Below are 20,766 nucleotides of genomic sequence, written 5' to 3' on the forward strand. Positions count from 1 at the left end.
GTCTTATCACATAGAAATACAACAGATCTTTGTAGAGGGTGCTGTCATCTTATCACATAGAAATACAACAGATCTTTGTAGAGGGTGCTGTCGTCTTATCACATAGAAATACAACCAATCTTTGTAGAGGGCCAATAAACACAGAAATTGACCAACAGGGCTCATTGCTTCAAGGGTTATGTGCATTGTGTTACACATTGCTCCTACTGACAAGGAACACACACACAGACACACACACACACACACAGGGACAATGTATACACCTGGGGATTCAGTGTGTCGATCAGATAGCTTGAATAAACATGATTTGCAAAGGCATGAGGGGTGTGGGGTCATCTAGTCGATAGGAATACATTCTTTTCACACTTCTCATAAGGAAACAGTCAGGTGAAAAGGTAACACTCAGGACGTTAATGTTGTAAAATGCCAGGAAATGTCGTGCTTAGGTTAGGGTGATAACCATTTACCTCAAGGTCCCTCATGAGTCATGATTAAGTATACATGTTGCAAGGGAGGATGAATCAATCTATTGCTAAATCTGTCAACCACTCTTCCCACTGGGCAAAAACTCGTTGAATCAACATTGTTTCCACGTCATTTGAACAAGAAAATTCAATGACATTGAATCAATGTGGAAAACTGATTGGATTCGAGAAAAGTCGTTAACTTAAGGGAATTTAGTTTTTTTTCACCCAACTTTTATGCTAAATCCAATGACATAGGTGAAATTGTTTAGGGATTTCACGTTGAATTGAGGTTAGTTGACAACTCAACCAAATGTAAATCAAAACTAGACATTGAACTGACGTTTGTGCCCCGTGGGTTATTATGTCATCAATAAATATAACCTTTCTGTTAAGACACACAAAAACAGAAAACACTGACCAACACTAATTCATTCATTTTGAAAAAAAGCTTTACTTGAATATCAACATTTTCTCAGAAAGTATAAATAATTATTTTAAAAGATTGATTTCCATTTTTATACAAAAATACATCAGAGAAAATAACTTGTCTTTGCCTGTCATCTACAGTTAAAAGTGGACCTGCATGCCCTCTGATTAGATGGCAGTGGGTATGTTTAGATTGAAACAAGGTAGTACAAGTAATAACAAGATAGTGACCTATTGAAAGGGAGTCTTTACAGTATGTGCCAACCAAAATATAGAGGTGGAGAGGGTATGACTTCAATTTAGAAAATATGAAGTAAAATAATTATTCAGAAAGCACGCAGTCAAAGGCAGACTATACAAATGTTCATTATAAAAACCTGATTGTTTGTACCCTGTGCTTGTTTTTCTGGAACTCTCTGGTGGATTAGGATTTCATAAGTAACTAAGTGCGGCTGAGTATCCAACTCTCCATAACATTTCTCAACCTCTGTGGAATCCAGCCTGATTATATTGGTTGCTGTCACAACAATAGATGCTTTTATCTTCCACCCATTCACAAATGACAAGACTCATATCACTGTTTTGCTTGCAAATACCTGTAAATATTGTCATTGTCACGGGGGGGCGGGGGGCTGTTATGATTTATAAAGGAGAATAATAAAAAAGGGTCCAATTCCATATGTGTCTTTAAATTAAGAAACGTTGGGAATGAGGAAGTGGGAGGAGAGGGGAGGGAGCCTGGGAGGGCTAAAGTCCCATTCCTGAAATTCACCTGAACCCTATGAGCAAACATCAGTCACAGAGAGGTCTCCTAGGCAGGCAGGCAGGCATGGGCCACCCTAGGATTGGGACAATGTGTGCATCCTAAATTGCACTCTATTCCCTATATAGTGCACTACGTTTTAACCAAGGGTAGTGTACTATATAGGGAACAGGGTACCATTTGGGACAAATCCTATAAATGGGTTTGAAGGCATACAGTGAATATGTGAGTCAACACGCCCACAGGGCAGACTTTGTTTATGATGTCATAGCACACTGACTCTCTCTTCAGAACGAAACATGGGAAATGGGTGAAAGAAAAACACCCAAAGTGTCCAACTGAATTTCTGACTACTTTATATACAGTATCTACTGTACACATATATTTTTTTAAATAATTTAAAACTTTGGTTTATTGTTTTGTGTCGTGTTGCGGGCAGCTCTGACAACCGAAACAACATGAGGGGCACTAAGTTCATAGAGTAATGGTGCATCTCAGAAATCCCTCTGTCTTCTGTTTGTGGAGTACTGTACACGATTCAGTCTTCTGAGGCTTCATATGCACTTCATATGCACTTCTATGCACATTGCATAGTCCTTTAGTTCTAAAGATTGTCATATCTTTCAATCACAGTTTACAATTGGAACCAAATAAAAAATACAAATATATTGTCTATTATATTTCCCCCGTGTTTGGGAATGACAAATGTTGAAATCCTTTAGACACATGAACAAAGTTATAATTATCTGCACTATTAACTGTTCAGTACAGAAAATGACATAATGAAAAGCAAACATGGAAGACTCCTTCAAACAGAACAGGTATGTACATATATGAAATATCTATCTACAAAAACCTATACAGTTGCTCAGGACAAAGTTAATATGATTGTCATCCAGTAGTTCTGATGGTTGTGCATTGCCGTTGATAATATACAGTATAGTGGGGATCAGATTATTCAGATCTGCCCATCATGAGTCCGGGCCCCATGCCAGAGGGAATCACCCAGTCCCCCATACAGTCCATCCCCACCACAGCCCAACGTAGCTGGGCCGACTGAGGCAGATTGTGTCCTCTCACCCCAGCCTCCATACGCCTTCATCTTTCCACATCAGATCACAGTAACATGTTAGTTCTTCATGGACATCCACTCCACCAGTCCTATTCTTACATACCACAGCATGTCAGGCATAATGTGAAGATCCGTTTGTTTTGTTCCTTGATAATGTCACAAATGATTGGCCACATAGAAGCGATCACTTGTCATTTGCACACATTTTCAATGAAAAGATAGAGAAATTAATAATGTTTTCTCAAGATTGTGTTTGTAGTGAAAAATCATACATCCTTGTTGTATGTCAGGGGAAATCCAGTTTCTCCTCCCTTCACTTAGGTGTCTATTAACGCAAAACCTGCAATGTGCATTTCTCTCCCCTTCTCTCACTCCTCCTCTCCTCTCGCCCTCCGTCACCGCTCTGGATTTATTGACTGACTCATCGTCCAGTGCGCTGTTGCCAGTTATTAGGAGTTGTCATGGTTACCACAGTGAGTGGGTGGAAAAATGTGCTCCTGTTGCTAGGCACCAAGGAAGTCAGGTGTGTACTCTCACCAGGCTTGAAGAGGACACTGCAAAAAGAGAGACCGAGAGAGAGGGAAAAAAACGTCAGAGTGAGTATATCACACAAACAAATTAAGAAAACCTATTCAATAACACAAGAAACAGTTTCTGGTGAGGATGTATTTAATATGTATTGTCATGATAATAGGTCCCATTTCCCCATGGTGTCAGATTCAGATTGGATGTAAATGGCTACAGCAGATTTATCAGCCCTGTGGCCTACAGCCTACCTACACCACACCTGACCAAATACATTCCACATCCTTCTTCCACTTCACTGAAAAGCCTTGCTTCCATTCAAATGGCCTTTTGGAGATTGTTTGTGGAATTCATGTTTTCCTTTCGCTCAAGGGGTGGAGGCAGTTGACCCTGGCGTGACCCTCTGGCCAGCAAACAGCCCTACCTGATAAAGGTGGAGGCCAGCTGCTCAGACCACAGTCTAACCCTAAGTGGAGGTGAGTTTAACATGGGGTGGGAGGGGTGTCCTCAGCAAACAAGAGAGTTATAAAGTCTGAGCATGTTGGTCATGTCATGAGAAGAGCCCACTGGCCTCTCTGCACCACCCAGTCCAAATAAAGACCTGAGAGGCAGCCTGGAGGAGCCTGCTGTCCAAACGCTGGCTCGTTTAAATGCTGCTCCACCTATAAAGCTACAAATATACCATGATCTCATCAGAGCATAGATCAAAACTAGACACCAATATGTTTAGGTTTATTTTCAATGCTCTGAAAAAACATTACTGATGACTGTCTTAGGTCTCGTTACTCAACACTGTAGAGCGATGGGTTCTACATACATATGAAACCAAAAGCCCCCGGTCAGTATCTTTCCAAAACCACTCTAATAAGGGGACAGTTTGCTTTCAAGCCAATCGGAGCATCTGCCAGAATGTTGCTCTGAGCGAGACATCTCAGCACTTCAGCCTGCCACCCAATGAGCAGTGACAGTGCTGCGGCCGGGCAGCATAGAGTGCTCTGTCTCAGGCAGCGTGGGAAATTGAGCGTGTGAAAGCAAAGCACAGAGGAAGGCATTTCAGGCTAGAGCGATCACTGGGACCAGGGAGATGTAGGAAAGGGGAAGAGCTGTAATTACAACAAAAAACACCCCCACCCTCACCCTATACTCCCCCAACATCAACCCCCATAGCAGGGAAGTAAGTAGCAGGACACAAGCCTCCTGAACTTTGATTAACAGTGGGGTTCATTTCCTGATCAGGGCACTAGGTCTTGCCAGGCCAGGGAGCGACCAGCCCTCTTTCTCCCCAATGGAGAGGAAAGCGAAAGGAGGCATCATTAATCAAATGCCGTTCAGGATGAGGGCACGGGTGATTGATTGGTCCGGCCTTTCAAAGGAAATAGGAATTCTGAGGAGTATCCATACACCCGACTCCTTGGGCCAATGATTGAGATTTGTGGTCCACATGCTCAGACAAAAGCAGAGTGAACTGAGGACTAGGGTCAAACCCAGCATCAAAGCCAGAGCCTCACAAAAACATTAGCTGTGAAACCATTATGTGAATAAATAAAGGTTGCATTATTCAATATCTCATAAGTCTGATCTCATATTGCCATTCATTGACTTTAGATGCATAAGATGATGGATTACATGAATTAAGGTTCCTGTATCAGTCTGTATAAACATTTATTTATGCCTATATAGTAATCTAAAGCACAGAGATTTATAACGCAAAATATGGTATATTGCACACAAATATTCAGTTGAATGACCTTGGCTTTGGGACAACAACACATCACATTGGGGTGAATTCACTGAGCCAGTGCAGTTAAACTAAGTTTGCCTGGTATCAGATCGGTTTGTGTTCTTGCCAACTCCATTGCTGTCATTTTCAAGACAAATAGAGTTGGCATGATGGCACAAACAGACTGGCACTCGGGCTAAAACTAAGGGACTTTATTAAGTGACCGTACTAAGAAAATAGTATTTACCCAGGAGAGACCCCCCAGTTGCACCATCTTGTTTACGGTAGAATCCTAATGTAAGAGGGATTAAACAAGTCAACACACAATCACAACACACAATCTAAAGGCACCCTATTCCTTACATAGTGCACTACTTTTATCCAGAGCCCTATGGTGCACTATATAGGCAATAAGGTGCCATATGAGACACAGCCCTACTGTATCTATCCTAGTCTATCAGCCTACTGTTAGTGAGTGCTCAGTTCGGGGAGGGGGTGTCGGTGTCGGCTGTGAGGAAGATTTGGTGTGTTAGTAGATAAAGAAATTAATCAAGACGATCTCTAATGGGAGGTTTGCACAAGATACAGTACATAGCCTAACCTCTGCAAGCTCGGAATTGATTTTCAAGCTTTACAACTTACATTTCCAACCACCTATATTTCACAAACATTTTAGTTTAAATACAGTAACTTGTGCAAACATATCTCAGAGAGCAGCAAAAGGGATTATTCCTCACATTATATATGTACATGCTCTAATACACAGAGAGGTCAAATATCAGAGACTGAGGACAAACACTGAGCACAGACACTGAGGACAGACACTGAGGACAGACAGAGAGAGGAGACTGTATTGACTGAGTCAGGGCCAGGGTAGAGGGGGGCTGATGTCAGGTGAGACTAAAGCATGTTAGTGACTGACTTGTTTGCTGGATGACATGGAGCTGAGAGTACTGAGGCTGTTGGCGTCTGTCACCACCATGGCTGAGGGAAACCGTGACTGGTGGGAATATTGCGTGGGCTCCTGCTTGTGAGGGTACACTGCCATAGACAAAGACATAGAGAGAACGTCTCATTGTTAATTTTAACCCAATAGATTCGCCTTTATTAATGGGTTAGGATTAGGTTTAGGATTAGGCTACTTCTGTACATACTGAAATTGAGTTTCAAGCCAATTGCATATTAGCAGTAGCCTGGATGGCAGTTTCTGCACTCTTGTCAACTCCTTATGGAATTGTCATGCTAAACAAAGCATGTCAATGAGTGAAAAAGTATCTGGGACCAGGCTAAATCTCCATTATATCCCATCTATGACATGGCATTAGCAATTGTTTAGTGCTTACTAAGAGGCAGGTACTGACTGTGTGAGTGAGTCACGGTTGCCATGAAAGGCTGCTGGCTGGGGGACTGCTGCATCAGGCCATGCTGGTGGGGACTGTGGAGCTGCTGGGAGAACTGCACCGGCTGCAGAGCTGCAAGGCTCCCCGCCACGCTGTTGATCACTGGCACCGACTGGGACTGCGGCGTGTTCAGACCTACAACAAATAGAACCTCAGTGATTTGGCTCATGTCAAAAACATGACAATAAAAGCATGACTATATTACCTATATAGTGCATTATTTTGACCCCTATTGGTCAAAAGTGAGTTGGGCGCCATTGGAGCTCAACCATTGTGTTCATACGAATGCACAAGAAAATAATACAAGAATGTAAACAGAGGAGAATATGGGAAATGCATGGGAAATGCAAAGCGCTGGCTGGTTGGTTGATTGGTTGACTCACTCTGTGCAATGGTCATGACTCCAGAGAGAGGCATGATGAGGTTTTGTGTCTGCTGGTGTGTATGGTGGGAGCTGTGGATGTTGGTCAGCGTGCTCACAGGTGGCAGGCCTCCACCTGACGCAGACATCTAGAGAGAGAGACACACTAAGAAACTTAGTGATACCATTCTGGACCAAGAATGAAGTCATGTACTGACAATATGCTAAATCTAACATGCTAACTGATATAAGGATGGTTAAATCAGGGTATAGAGTATAGTAAATCACTTTAGAAGTGAAACCAGATGTTCTCAGCAATGCAGCTCACACAGATAAATGTTGCGTTAGTTCTGCTGTGTTTGTATAACACTGTGTTTGTATAACACTGTGTTTGTGTAACACTGTGTTTGTCTGACAGTGTTTGTGTAACACTGTGTTTGTGTGACACTGTGAGGGGATGTAACACTGTGTTTGTGTGACACTGTGTTTGTGTGACACTGTGTTTGTATAACACTGTGTTTGTGTAACACTGTGTTTGTCTGACAGTGTTTGTGTAACACTGTGTTTGTGTAACACTGTGTTTGTCTGACAGTGTTTGTGTGACACTGTGTTTGTGTGACACTGTGAGGGGATGTAACACTGTGTTTGTGTGACACTGTGTTTGTGTGACACTGTGTTTTGTAACACTGTGTTTGTGTAACTCTGTGTTTGTGTAACACTGTGTTTGTGTAACACTGTGTTTTGTAACACTGTGTTTGTGTAACTCTGTGTTTGTGTAACACTGTGTTTGTGTAACACTGTGTTTGTGTGACACTGTGTTTTGTAACACTGTGTTTGTGTAACACTGTGTTTGTGTAACACTGTGTTTTGTAACACTGTGTTTGTGTAACACTATGTTTGTGTAACACTGTGTTTTGTAACTCTGTGTTTGTGTAACTCTGTGTTTGTGTAACACTGTGTTTTGTAACACTGTGTTTGTGTAACTCTGTGTTTGTGTAACTCTGTGTTTTGTAACTCTGTGTTTGTGTAACTCTGTGTTTGTGTAACACTGTGTTTGTGTAACACTGTGTTTGTGTAACTCTGTGTTTGTGTAACACTGTGTTTTGTAACACTGTGTTTGTGTAACTCTGTGTTTGTGTAACACTGTGTTTGTGTAACACTGTGTTTGTGTAACTCTGTGTTTGTGTAACACTGTGTTTGTGTAACACTGTGTTTGTGTAACACTGTGTTTTGTAACACTGTGTTTGTGTAACTCTGTGTTTGTGTAACACTGTGTTTGTGTAACACTGTGTTTGTGTAACTCTGTGTTTGTGTAACACTGTGTTTGTGTAACTCTGTGTTTGTGTAACTCTGTGTTTGTGTAACTCTGTGTTTGTGTAACACTGTGTTTTGTAACACTGTGTTTGTGTAACACTGTGTTTGTGTAACTCCAGTCATCTACACCGAGCAAATCCTGAGAAGGAAGACAATAAAAAAGAAGAAATCTGATGATAAAGTGTAAAAGCACAGACTGAAAGTAGTATTGTGTATGCATGTGTGTGCACGTGGGTGTGTGTGTGTTCACGCACGCGAGTATGTTTTCATATTCCCTGCCAGCTACTCTGAGAGGAGGGGATGGTCAGACAGTGGATGTATCTCAAATGACACTCTGTTCCCTATATAGTGCACTATGGGCCCTGGGCAAAAGTAGTGCACTATAGAGGGAATAGGGTTCCATTTGGGACTCAGACAGTCATCTGTACTGTACCCATAGATAACAACCTGTCTGCTCTGACCTGTTCCACACTATACTGACCTGCCCTCCCTACGAAAAACTAACATCCTACTGACAGGAGAGGATGACAAATGTACTATGAATCATCAGGGATCTTCTCACTAAATAAAAAGGTTTATTTTCAACTTTGTTAGATTTAAACATGGCAAATCTGGTTAGTGTCATAAACTCGTTATTATTCTGATACTAAGAATACAATATAATTGTTTTTTTGGCACCAGCGTTCAAGAGTTAGTCTCTGCATGTACTGTACTGTCAAGTTTCATTTTCACCAATCAAATATTGGACTAGGGCAGAGGGCTGAGTCTCTCCCCTCGCTCTCCCTTTTCTGAAGGTAGAAAAAACATTGAACATAATCAAGCGCTGTCGTCATTTCCCTGGCAGAGCAAGCAGTGCTGAGCGCTCCAATCTCCGCTTCTTTTTACAGGGCATTTAATCAATAAGTGCATAATGCAGAATGTTTCTTTGTCAGGTTTATCGGCTCAGCTCTGGACCTACCCGGTTCACTTTAGTGGTGAAGGCGTTCTGTATGGCCTGAGCCAAGGCCTGCCGCCTGCCTGCCTATCTGCACTTTCCACAGAGAGAAGCACAATGCCCTAACTGTTGTTCCCTACAGACTGTTCCATGGCAGTCTGGCTCCGGGACCTGCTTTATATGTCTATGGTTGCGTACCAAATTATACCCTATTGCCTTATATAGTGCACTACCTTTGCCCAGAAGACTATGGTACACTATATAGGGCATAAGTAATGCAGTACAGAGGGAATAGGGTTCCATTTGGAACGTACCTCATGTTAAACGCAGCCCTGGTCCTTATCTAATCAGAGGCCAGGAGGGCCCAGGTGTGTTACTCACCATCTTGGCATCAGGTGACAGCAGACTGTGGCTGGGGTCCAAGCCACCCGGAGACACCTGCTGTAACACCGACTGGCTCGTCGACATGCTGCCATGGTGGTTGATGGTCGTCGAGGAGCTGACCTCACTGGGTCCCTGTTGGCTGTACCGCACTGGAGGGAGGGAGGTAAAGAGTGAGAGAAATTGACAGATTGTTAGATTGAGAGTTTATTTCTTGACCTAACAACATCTGTGTTACACAGGATAACAGTATATAGGGTAGAGAGATGGTAGCAGGACTCTCAGTATGACTAAGTGTGCTATGTCAGCAGGTGCTCCAACCCATCAGACTCACCTGCTCTTTGACTCAAACAGGGAGAGCAAACAAACACACTGACCCCTCCACTGGTGCTATCAGCCCAGCTCAGCCAAGGCCATTTAGTGAGTACAATACACCGTACACCAGCCCCCCACAACCCCAGTCCTAGACTTTATGAACTCAAGCACCATTGTTTTTTAGAAAATCAACACTACAGCTTCAAACACCACAAATACAATTATTTACATTCAATCCAAACATTTGTAATTCTCATTACGTTCATTCAACATTAAAGTCCTAAACTGCCATAGAGGCACCAGAGAGTCAAAATGCAGGGAGTTTTGTAGGTTATTCCAACAATGGGAGGCACAAAACCTGAAGGCAGATGTACCTAGATCAGTACATAACCATCCCTGTGAACCGGTTTGGTGTCTCATATTTTGTTATTTTAACAGTGAAGTGAGGTAGGTCAGAAGCTTGTGTAGTTGAGCTTTGTAAACAAAAAGGGAGTAATGAAGTGGTCTACGGGACTTTAATAAGGACCAGCCAACCTTTTGATACAGGATGCAGTGATGCGTATTAAAACTGTCACCTGTGATAAAGCAAAGGGCGCTATGATAGACGGCATCCAAAGGTTTAAGAGTAGTGGCTGCGACATTCCGATAAATGGTGTCACCATAGTCAAGGAAGGGCATGTAAAGTTGACTGTACAATCTGCTTCCTGCTGTATAGAGAGAGATATGATCTATTTCTATAAAATAAGCCTACTTTAAATCTCAACTTTCTAACTAGCTCATCCGTATGTTTTTTGAATGTAAAATTATTGTCAATCCAAAGGCCATATATTTATAGGCGGGAATCTGCTTGATGAAAGAATCATCCATTGCATAAATTTGTAAGCATCTGAAATATTTCTATGAGAATTATAAAGCAGCAAACATGTAGTTTTTCCCGCACTACGTGCCAATCTTAAATCAAAGCATTGCAGCTCCAACATAGCCTGGTCAGCCGTAGGGGCAATAGTGTCATCTGCATACAGATCGATGTTACAGGCTTTTTCAGATAGACCAATATTATTTATACAAATAGAAAAGAGGACAGGTCAAAAAATAGACTCCTGCCGGACACCTTTTGTAATATCGAGGTAACTTGACACCATCAGAAAGCACACATTGTGTCTTGTCTGACAGATAGTTCCCAAACCACTTGTAATACGCCTGGTCGAGACCCATTTCAGACAACCTTTGAATGAGTAGGGGAGGGTCGACAGTATCAAAGGCCTTGGATAGGTCTATAAATATGGCAGCACAGTGATTCCTACCCAGCATGGAAAGGATCCCTCTGTGCCCAGGTAAAGGTATGGAAGTGAAGAAATGCCTTCTATGTGCAGTATGTCATCAATAGGGAACCCTGTTATGTTCTCACCTATCCTTCCACTCTCCAAACACTTAGTCACTGAATTCTGTGACATCATTGAATGACCCATCTCTTAATCCCGTGTCTAGACCCCTTGTTGTCTCCACCTCCATTTTTCCACCGGGGGCCAAAGGAATGCTGCTCTCCTCCTATCAAATAGATGTTTGCCTGGCCCCCTTTGATACCAACAAAGCAAACATTACACATTTACAACCAATGTCAAACACATTCTTATCCTGTAGTCTCAGTCTCACACAGAGTCTCCCTCCCTCCCCCCTGCAGAGCAGAGCAGTGGGTTGTGACACTGGGCCAGTCATAAATGGCACCCTATTCCCTATATAGTGCCCTACTTTAGACCAGGGCATATAGTAGTGCACTATGTAGGGAATAGGGTGCCATTTGGGACAAAACCACTGCGACAGTGTTTACTCTCAGATCCCAGATCTTCCCTGTGCCCTCTGTCCCTGACCCACGCATGTCACACTGAGTGCCCTGTCTGTCACAGTCCCAGATAGTCACAGACAGTCACAGACAGTCACAGACAGCCAGACAGTCCCAAACAGCCACAGACAGTCCCAGACAGTCCCAGACAGCCACCGACAGTCCCAAACAGCTACAGACAGTCACAAACAGGAGACACCAAGCATCATATGTCTGCCATAAAAGAATGGGAGACCGTATCTCACTCAAAAATAAAGTTTACCTTAGTAAAAACATGATTTACTGCCTGGGAAATACAACTAAATCAGACCAGAGAATTTACCATTTTCATCTTGACTGTATTTCATCCACTAACAACAAACATGTTGTCCAGTCTGTCCAGGCAGACCACAAGAGAACCACAGACAGACCTCATATTGTCTAGAACATCACACTAGCAACCCCACAGCACTTGTTAACACCGCTACAGAACAATAACGCACTCCATCAGGCCCATGACCCCCATACCCTCACAATGGTAGAGGACTCATAAACAGGCATTTATCTCCAAGCTGGACATCCTGTAAAGTGTCAAGGGGAGAGAGGTGCTATTCAGGCCAGCTTTGTTTTCCTGTGTCAGGCAGTAATTCTGGCTGCAGGGAACCCCAATCCCAGTCAGGAAAGCTTCCGTTGTCTAGTCTGTCTGAAGCAATTGGTCATTTGGAAGGAGGAGGAGGGCTCCATTTCTGGGACACCAGTGGGGCGGTCAGCGGTGTCCACATACCAACCTATGCACCCCCAGTTTGTTATTGGGATATTATAAAGATGCTGTCAATACAGCTTGAGATTAAGAAATCTTTCTTCCTCAAAATAACGTTATATTAGAGACAAAAACAACCCAAAATTTAAACAACTACTGTACTTTCTAGCTGCATGACATTTGGCCAGTTTCAGACTGTGTCCTACATCCACTCTTATTTACATCCTAAAAAAAGTTCGCTAGCTCCTCTCTATCACCAAATAATTATCCGCTGAAATATGGCTTGAGCTAAATCAACCACAATACCAAGCACACTGAGCACTGGACCAGGGGAGACTAGAAGTAGACCAGGGGGAGGGGAGAACCCTGTGAAGGGGAGTGATAGAGTAGGCAGCAGGGAGTTTCAGCAGGTTTAAAAGGCTTCAGTGCTCTGTGTGACCCATGTAATATCAAAGCCCCTCTTCCCATCCCCAGGCACTGGTCATTGAAGCTTCGGTGCATATGAGAGACCTCCCGGGTCTCTGTAGGACGTAGCAGGCCTTGGTACCTCTCTGACCAGGTTGGGGCTCCCAGTGGTCAGAGCAGGGCCAGGCAGTAGGCAGGCCTTGCCTCTCTATCCCTTGGCCAGGCAAACTCCCACATAGCCTTGGGTGACACAAGGCATTGAGGCAACACAACCTGCTCACCATTTTTCCCTCCTATAATATGGTGTTTTACTCTCAGTGTTATTAAATTAAATAACACCGTTTTCAGAGGATTACCAAATGAATAGAACGTGCCCATTACACCAGTCTACCAGGTATTGAACCACACTCCCCTCACTGCCGTCTTAATCTTACAGCTAAAACCTTTCCAATGTGTCAGATTAGCTGGGAGATACCTGAATCAGCAGGCTTTGCCGTGTGAGACGAGGGAATATGCTAAAAAATGAAATATCAGCAGGTTATCAGGGGTTCAGTTCAATCTCTTAGCACATTCTGGTGAAAAAGATGCTACTGTTGCTGAATTATCTGGGTTGATTGGCACGTCAACGTCTTTATCTTAGCTTTGATGCAGGTCAACATAAAGGGAGGGCCTATATAGAACTCTAGACAACACATTCAATATTATTGACATAGAAGTAGCAGCAAAAAAGAAAAGCCGCCCACCTCTATACTTTGCTGAGAGATGTATGAAACTGCTCCCTAAGCTTAGCTTTCAGATTCACCCTCAAAGTGTCTGAAACGTTCATCTTTTAACTTAAAATAAAACAATGAGTTTTTAATGGTGAGCGAGCGTTGCGCCTTTTCCTTTTCAATGATTATCACATTTTTGGGCTGCACCTCGACTCACATTGGTTGAGCGCCCTCTACTTATTTCCAGATTCACTCTCAAAGAAAGAATCATAACAATTATACACAACATAACAGTATGGTCATGACATCCTTTCCCATAACGTATGGTGAAACACACACACACACAAACACACACGTATTGGCATCTGTTTCGTTTAGAAAAGGGTTCAATTCCAATTGCCTATTCTCAATAAAAACGTAGGTTGTATGGTTCAATGAACGATCCAAGGGGAAACTATGGCCCTAAAAGTGTTATGGCCTCAGACACATGGATCGTTCAGCTGATGAAACAGTTTGATTAGACCAACAGTGTATGTGAATCACCTATTACATGTATGTATTAACACGTGTGACTAGTAACAGAAGATATCTATTTATACATTTGTTTTGGTTTGGTCTTTTACCAAACACTGACTGTAGAATAACCTCATCTTTCCCCCAAAAATACTATTTGACTGTTTCTCCCATTGTGACCAATCAAGTTAACTCACCCTTATCAACAGAAGTAAGAGAATCAATGAAAACTCCAGGAGTAAGAGGTTTTCCTTGATGTGACCTGATAGTGACCTCCCTCACATAACTGTTGTAGTGGCGCTGAAGGAGGGGGCTACCCACATCTCACTATAGGCTGGAGCACAAGGGGTCATCAGTCCTGTCTGGCCAGAAAAGAGCCAATACCCCAGAGGACAGCTCCTGCTGCTCTGGTCTGCAGAGCGCCCAGCCCCAGCCTCCCTCGGCCACTATACTGACGCCCTATAAAGGTGAGGGGGAGGCTTTAAAATAGCCCCTCCCCAAGGCCCAGCAGTGATAAATGAACCTAGGTTACAGTCACTGCAGTCTTCCAATACGCCACAGACAATAGGGACCCCTGCCAGGCTGGGGTATAGAGAGGAGAAGTCAGGGGAGCCACTTATCAAAGGACTGGGAGATGTAGTAGCCAAGGATTTTAACTGTCCATTAAGCATGCATAACACAGGCCGTGGCCTAGCAACGCGATGAGGCAACCTGCTGGGGTGCTATTGTCAGGCCAGTGGCTGACACTGAAAAACAGCTGATGCTGTTGGCAGCACACCGGCAGGGCACCTTGTAAGCAGGCAACCGAGGGCTAAGGGGAGCAAAGTACCTTCCGCTTCTGACCCTTAACCTATCCCTCTACAACCAGCCCCTTCTCTCTCCCCTCCACACAAGCCTATCATTGAACCTAGCTCCTCAATTTGAAACCTGAGGTCAATGCTTGGTCAGGTGTGCTGGTAAAAACCACAAGCAAACAGAGCATGGGCTAATGGGCCCAGTATAACCAATGGTAAAAGAGCAACCCGAGGCAAGCGGTTTGTTTTTCTAGAGTGTTGACCTCGTGTTCTAACTTGAAAGAACGACAAGGGGCTTTGATTGAGTCTCTCCAATCATTGCTTTTATGGAGGTGAGCGATGGCACTGAGGATAATGCTGTGCCAAGATATCAGCTCCATTTTATCTCTTATAGACGCCGGTAGATGGCTAAATTGCACTGAGTGCAAACAGCATTATGATGTTTAACGGTCAGTTTGTTGGATTTCCTCTTTACAACTTCAGGAACTTTGTTGATTCCCCAAAAAGTCACCATTGACCGACCAACCTTATGCTTATAGAGTGAATGTGGAAGTAGTGGTTATAGGTTCAACTAGCGCTGAATCCCTACGTGACCCTGCCCTGACCCTGGCCTGTCACAGGACTGCTGCTCTTTGTGCCACTCTCCTGCTCCTGCCTGCCTGCTGACTTTGGAGTGAAGATTGCAGGTACAATGTGGATTGTTCTCAGTGTGTTGTCAAATATCAGAATAACAATGACATTTGCTCAGCTCCCTCAGTGACTCTTATTGATCACTTGCCCTCTCTCTTCTCTCTCCCTGATCTCATCAACCATTTTTCTCTCCCTCTTTTCACTCTTGCTTGGGGATGAAAATAAAATCATCCAATTATTTTGCCAACCATTGTTCTTCTAACTGTCAAAGACATGTCCCTGATCAGGATACCATAGTGATTAAATGCACTCAGATCATGGCTGGGACAGGTACAGAAAGAGGAAAGCCCACATTTTTTTATGATTCCATGATTGTGTGTAGTATTATATTAGATATAATAGCAGAGTAATGTACTGTGGTATGCATGTGGTGTGGAGACGCTACCTGGCATCTTACTAGGGGGGGATGCGTTGGTCTGGGAGCTGTGGTGGTGTGGAGAGCTGTGGCTGTGAGACAGGAGAGGGTTCATGCTGTGGATGGGTATGGGGTAGGCGTCCATTGCCAGCTTCTGACGGAAGGCCTCCTCCTTACGCCTGTTGGCAAACCAGTTATAGACCCGTACCTCAGTGACCAGGTTAGAGCCCAGCCCATGAGCTTTAGACGGAGACACCCCTCTCTGGAGACACTCAGCCCTATAGGAGGAGAGATTTAAATAGTATCAATGGAATAAAATGGAAAAGAACAAAGGGGAAATATAATGGTAGTTGCATTGGAATGATAGTTGGATACAGTAAACAACGAGAGACATTCAACCCTGTCAAGATCATTCTACGCTAGGGCCATATGCTGCTGTAATAATGGAGTTAGTATCAAATAAGATGTGCCAAACATTCAATTATTGAAAGGAAGAACAAAGTTGTGTCACTTTATCCCAAATGGCACCCTATTCCCTATATAGTGCATTACTTTTGAGCAGAGCCATATTGGCACCAGTGCACTAAATAGGAAATAGGGTGGCATTTGGGACGCGGCCCAAAAGGTGTAACTTTCTCATTCTCCAAAGCGTCCTCCGCTCACCTGTTGCACTCCTCCACCAGAGCCTCTCGCTCCTCTTTGCTGGGGTTCTTCTGTCTTTCATAGGCCTGGTAGAGGATCTGTTGGGATGCAGGCCCCCATTTGAAACGGTTCCGTCTCATTTTCTTGCAGGAGGGTTCAGAGCCCAGCTCCTCCCCTTGCTGCCCCATACCCTGACCAGGAGGGTTGAACTCTGGGAAGAAAAACAGCACCTGATCCTGACTGCCTTTGTCAGTCATGTTGTTGACAGAACCTTGCACTGCCTGGTTGAATTCTGGAAAATAAGAACAAGGTACATTTGATGCATCTCATGTCACATAAAAACATTGTATTGGCTGGAATGGAGACAAAATAAATCAATAAGACAATAAGAATAAATCAGGCATAATTTAATGAGGGACAATTTCACAATATGTAGCCTAGGTCCTAGTGATAAATAAGGCACGTTTGAGGCATAGGCTTACTAGAATATGATACTGACCATATGTAGAGCCGAAATATGACGTTTATTTTCACGCAAATTGTGTTGTGGGTGCTCATTAGTATTATGACGCCCAGGCCAACACACCTCTGTGACTCGAACTGTATCAAAGGCTGTGTGAGAAACTCAAATATTAACTTACGTCTTAGAACTTCCCGCTGTTTCCTGACATACCAGGTGTAGAGCGCCGCTCGCTTCTGAGTTTTCATGGGCGTGCCTTTGTTGAGGTGCTGTGAGAGGTGAGACTGATTTAGTCCGGTTACGTCCACCACCTCGCGCTGTGGTATGTTGTGCTGTTGCATGTAGCCTTTAATTATGCGGGCGGCACGCCACGGGTCCTCACTGTGGTTACATAAAACACACATAAAACAATGTTCGAATCACCTTGCTAAATACATGTTATTCGTTCTATTAGTAACCTAATAGTGTTGTGTGTATAATGGTCTATAGGTGTTGGTGCTAAATTAGCACCAACTCCTAGGCTATAGACCAGTATACACCATAACACTCATACTAATAGCCCTGCTAATCTAATGTATTATTCATTGGACAAATACATTCCTAACCTTGCTTCAGCACCAAGATACAGCACGAACATTTATTTCCCTTGGTTTATTCTATTCGTATTGCTCTCGGTTATCCCTGTTTTGCAAGGCCCCAATTTTTGGGGGGTTGGCACAATTGTTAAGTACCCTAATAAACGACCATTAATCATTGTATTCAATAGTATGTAAATATTTCCAAAGGTTACGGATTTTACTGAGCTAGTGTAAATCGCCTGGATGACTTCAAGTGGTGTATTGCTTAACTAAAAATACTTTAAAGTACTACTTTAGTCGTTTTGGGGGGTATCTGTACTTTACTATTCATATTTTTGACAACTTTTAGTTGTACTACATTCATAAAGGAAATAATGTACTTTTTACTCCATACATTTTCCCTGACAACTAAAAGTACTCGTTACATTTTGAATGCAATTCACGATCTTATCAAGAGAACATCCCTGGTCATCCCTATACTGCCTATGATCTGGCGGACTCACTAATCACACGTGCTTGTGTGTAAATTATGTCTGAGTGTTGGAGTGTACTTGAGTAATGTTCTATTAAGGTATCTTTACTTTTACTCAAGAATGACAATTGGGTACTGTTTCCACCACCGGTGAACTCATAATACGTTCAGAAACCTGAAAATACTCCGAATCAGGCCTATTTTCAATTCAGTGTTATGACTGTAGCTGAGGCGACACTGATGCATTTGAAAATCAAAATCCTAGACCTTGGTTTATACATTTTCCATTGTTTTTGAAATGTCAATATTTCATAGCAGATGTGAGATACTAAGGATATATGATACAGAAATATATTACAAATGCTACTAAATTAGGCTATCAAATAATCTAAACTAAGCACCAATAGGATAGGCCTAGGGTACATTGGTTTAGAAGCACAGTATTTTATGTCATCTGAGTCTGACACACACTGACTTTATAGTCTACACATTTTCCCATTTGGACAATAGACCCATAGGCCTAATCAAATCCAGACTAAATAATCACAGAATCGAGTATGAATCAAATAAATAAATAGGTGATTTGGTTGAATAAGATCATGTTGTTTGCTTAAACATAGGAAATTGATAATACATTGATAATAAATTGAATGTATCAATTCAAGGCTTCCATCCAAAATTGCATTCAATTATCGAAGAATACACTTGCACATGGGCTAAAATCCTCTGAATTATTCCAATGTTTCAATTATATCAACTATAAACAATTGCACAATTGCACCCAAGGATGACAGCTCAATAGGAGGCTTTATGTCGATTAAAAAAAAATCTATATATCAAAACAACTTAAAGGGCCTAGAATATATGCGCAGCGTGCTTTAAAATATTACAGTAAAATAACACTTAAATGTATCCTACCGTCACAGTCATCTCAGATTAAGTATTGACTTCACATGGGTAATTTTTGCAAATCTACACACAACTGTTTGTTTTGGAGAGTTAAGTCTACGGGTTTATACATTGGTTTAGATGTTGGTTTATAACATTCGACAATGAATAACCAGATCTCCATTCACTCTAATCATACGACACTGTGTATCTTTCAGTTGATGATTTATAGAATACAATTAATAATAACTTAACTACACGTGGGTTAGTTTTGATTTTCTGCCGGCCACTTGATCATGTTACTAGCGTAATGAATGAACATTTATAAATGTATTTTAGAAGATAAATTAAGACAATAACAACATATACAAAGATTAAGTCCTTTATAGACTACATTCATAAAACAAAATAATATTTGCTTCAAGAAGTGTTGCAATATTTCACCAGAATATTATTATTATTATTATTATTATTAGAGCCTATATCTAGTGCAACATTTAATCCTGCATAATAAACAAATGCGTGGGTGTGAATTCACTTTCTCTTCTTGCACTGCCATATATAATCTAAGTGAGAGAGATCGAGTAAGTTAATAATAAATAGATCTCGTTTAGTTGATATTTTGCTAAGGTAAATAAATAATAACCCGTGTGGATAATTAGTAACTAGAACGTGAAAGTAGTACTGGCGCATTATTTTAAATTTGTAAACACGGGGAACATATTGCCTTGCGCTTTACATTTAAATGAAAATGTGTTTTTACAGGAGTTTTACAGGCACGATGCAGATACACTTCTTGGGCGGAAGGTAGCGGTTAGAGTGGTTAGAGCGTTGTAACAGTATCTGACAAAGTAACAATCTGTCGTTCTTCCCCTGAACAAGGCAGTTAACCCACTGTTCCCCGTTAGGCAGTCATTGTAAATATAAATAAATATATAAACGTTTTAAAGACACTGAAATTACAGCAAAATCTAAAATAAGTAAGCATATCCATAATAACATATTTTTTGTTGAACAGTCCTAAATGTATGCAATTAAACATTTAAAGTTGTATCCACTTACGCTAATATTCGGTCAACTTCTGCCCTCTGCTCCGCTGCTTCCTCCGTGTTAAGCGACTGGAGTTCTTTTAGTATCGGTGGGGTATCGAAATCATCTCCGTCCTCGGACCCCTCGTCTCCCGACAGTTTGCCCTTACCGTGCCCGTTGCTCAACGTTAGAAATACCGGCTTCGAATCCGAATCATTTCCGTTGATTTTAGAACTTGGCGGAGACATGTGTAGATTCTCCAACTTAACTCCAAAGCCATTCGGGCTAGGATCCATATCGTCCAATGCTTGGATCAGAACATCTTTGGTAACTCCGGAATCTAACAAGGCGCTCAAGAGCTCCTGTTGGAGAGATGTCAACTTGGACACCATTTTCGAGAACATTAAAAAAAAGTTAAATTCTGAACTAAAGGGGAGGCTGGGGAGAATAAAAACTAGAAAGTATTAGTTCGAGAAAGTAAAAGTTCGATCTCTCTTCCTCTCGTGCTCCAGTGTTAATGTGAATTTCCTACTCCTGACACCTGCTCAGAGAAGCTGGTTCACTTCCCATTTGAGGAGAGTGATGTAATTTGCCATGATGCTTTCAGAGGGCAGGGAATATAAAACATGGTAATTAGTGGGCTGGCTGATGGGGACTTTATGCAAATCGTCAGAAGAGGGCTGCACTGACGAACTGAAGCAGGTAGACCTGACAGTGTTTACACTGCAGAGCTGTTGCTTTTATTGGCTCTGCCTTATCAGCAACAAAACTTTCATGAACTTTGGACTCTGTTGTATAAAGACTTTGGTGAAAGAGGAGGGATGGTATACTTGTGATAATAATTACACTACTACTACTAATAATAATAATTCTAATAATAATAACACATTGTAATTATAATAATATTGTATAGTCAATATCATATATTATTCATTACAGCATTTATCGTATCAACTGTGTTTACTTTTGTGGT

General features: G+C 42.2%; 1 protein-coding gene across 6 annotated transcripts; it reads right to left on the bottom strand.

Moving 5' to 3' along the window:
* Nucleotides 1-898: 898 nt before the first annotated feature.
* LOC112267089 (hepatocyte nuclear factor 1-beta-A) lies at nt 899-20,441 on the bottom strand. 6 transcript variants are annotated; one of them, XM_024445155.2, is made up of 10 exons: nt 19,827-20,441; nt 17,008-17,207; nt 16,388-16,658; nt 15,755-16,002; nt 9,364-9,515; nt 6,757-6,883; nt 6,317-6,508; nt 5,896-6,014; nt 5,221-5,265; nt 899-3,282 (listed from the first exon to the last, which is right to left on the bottom strand). In XM_024445155.2, the coding sequence occupies exons 1-10, from the start codon at nt 20,195-20,197 to the stop codon at nt 3,262-3,264; spliced, it is 1,746 nt and encodes a 581-aa protein (XP_024300923.1). In that variant the 5' UTR covers nt 20,198-20,441; the 3' UTR covers nt 899-3,261. The 6 variants fall into 6 exon arrangements, with proteins under 6 accessions (XP_024300923.1, XP_024300925.1, XP_024300924.1 ...); XM_024445157.2 differs by having other exon boundaries at nt 6,335-6,508; nt 19,827-20,440; XM_024445156.2 differs by having other exon boundaries at nt 15,767-16,002; nt 19,827-20,438.
* Nucleotides 20,442-20,766: the final 325 nt, after the last annotated feature.

This window comes from Oncorhynchus tshawytscha, linkage group LG14 (assembly GCF_018296145.1).
Source record: "Oncorhynchus tshawytscha isolate Ot180627B linkage group LG14, Otsh_v2.0, whole genome shotgun sequence".
NCBI classification, from domain to species: Eukaryota; Metazoa; Chordata; class Actinopteri; order Salmoniformes; family Salmonidae; genus Oncorhynchus; species Oncorhynchus tshawytscha.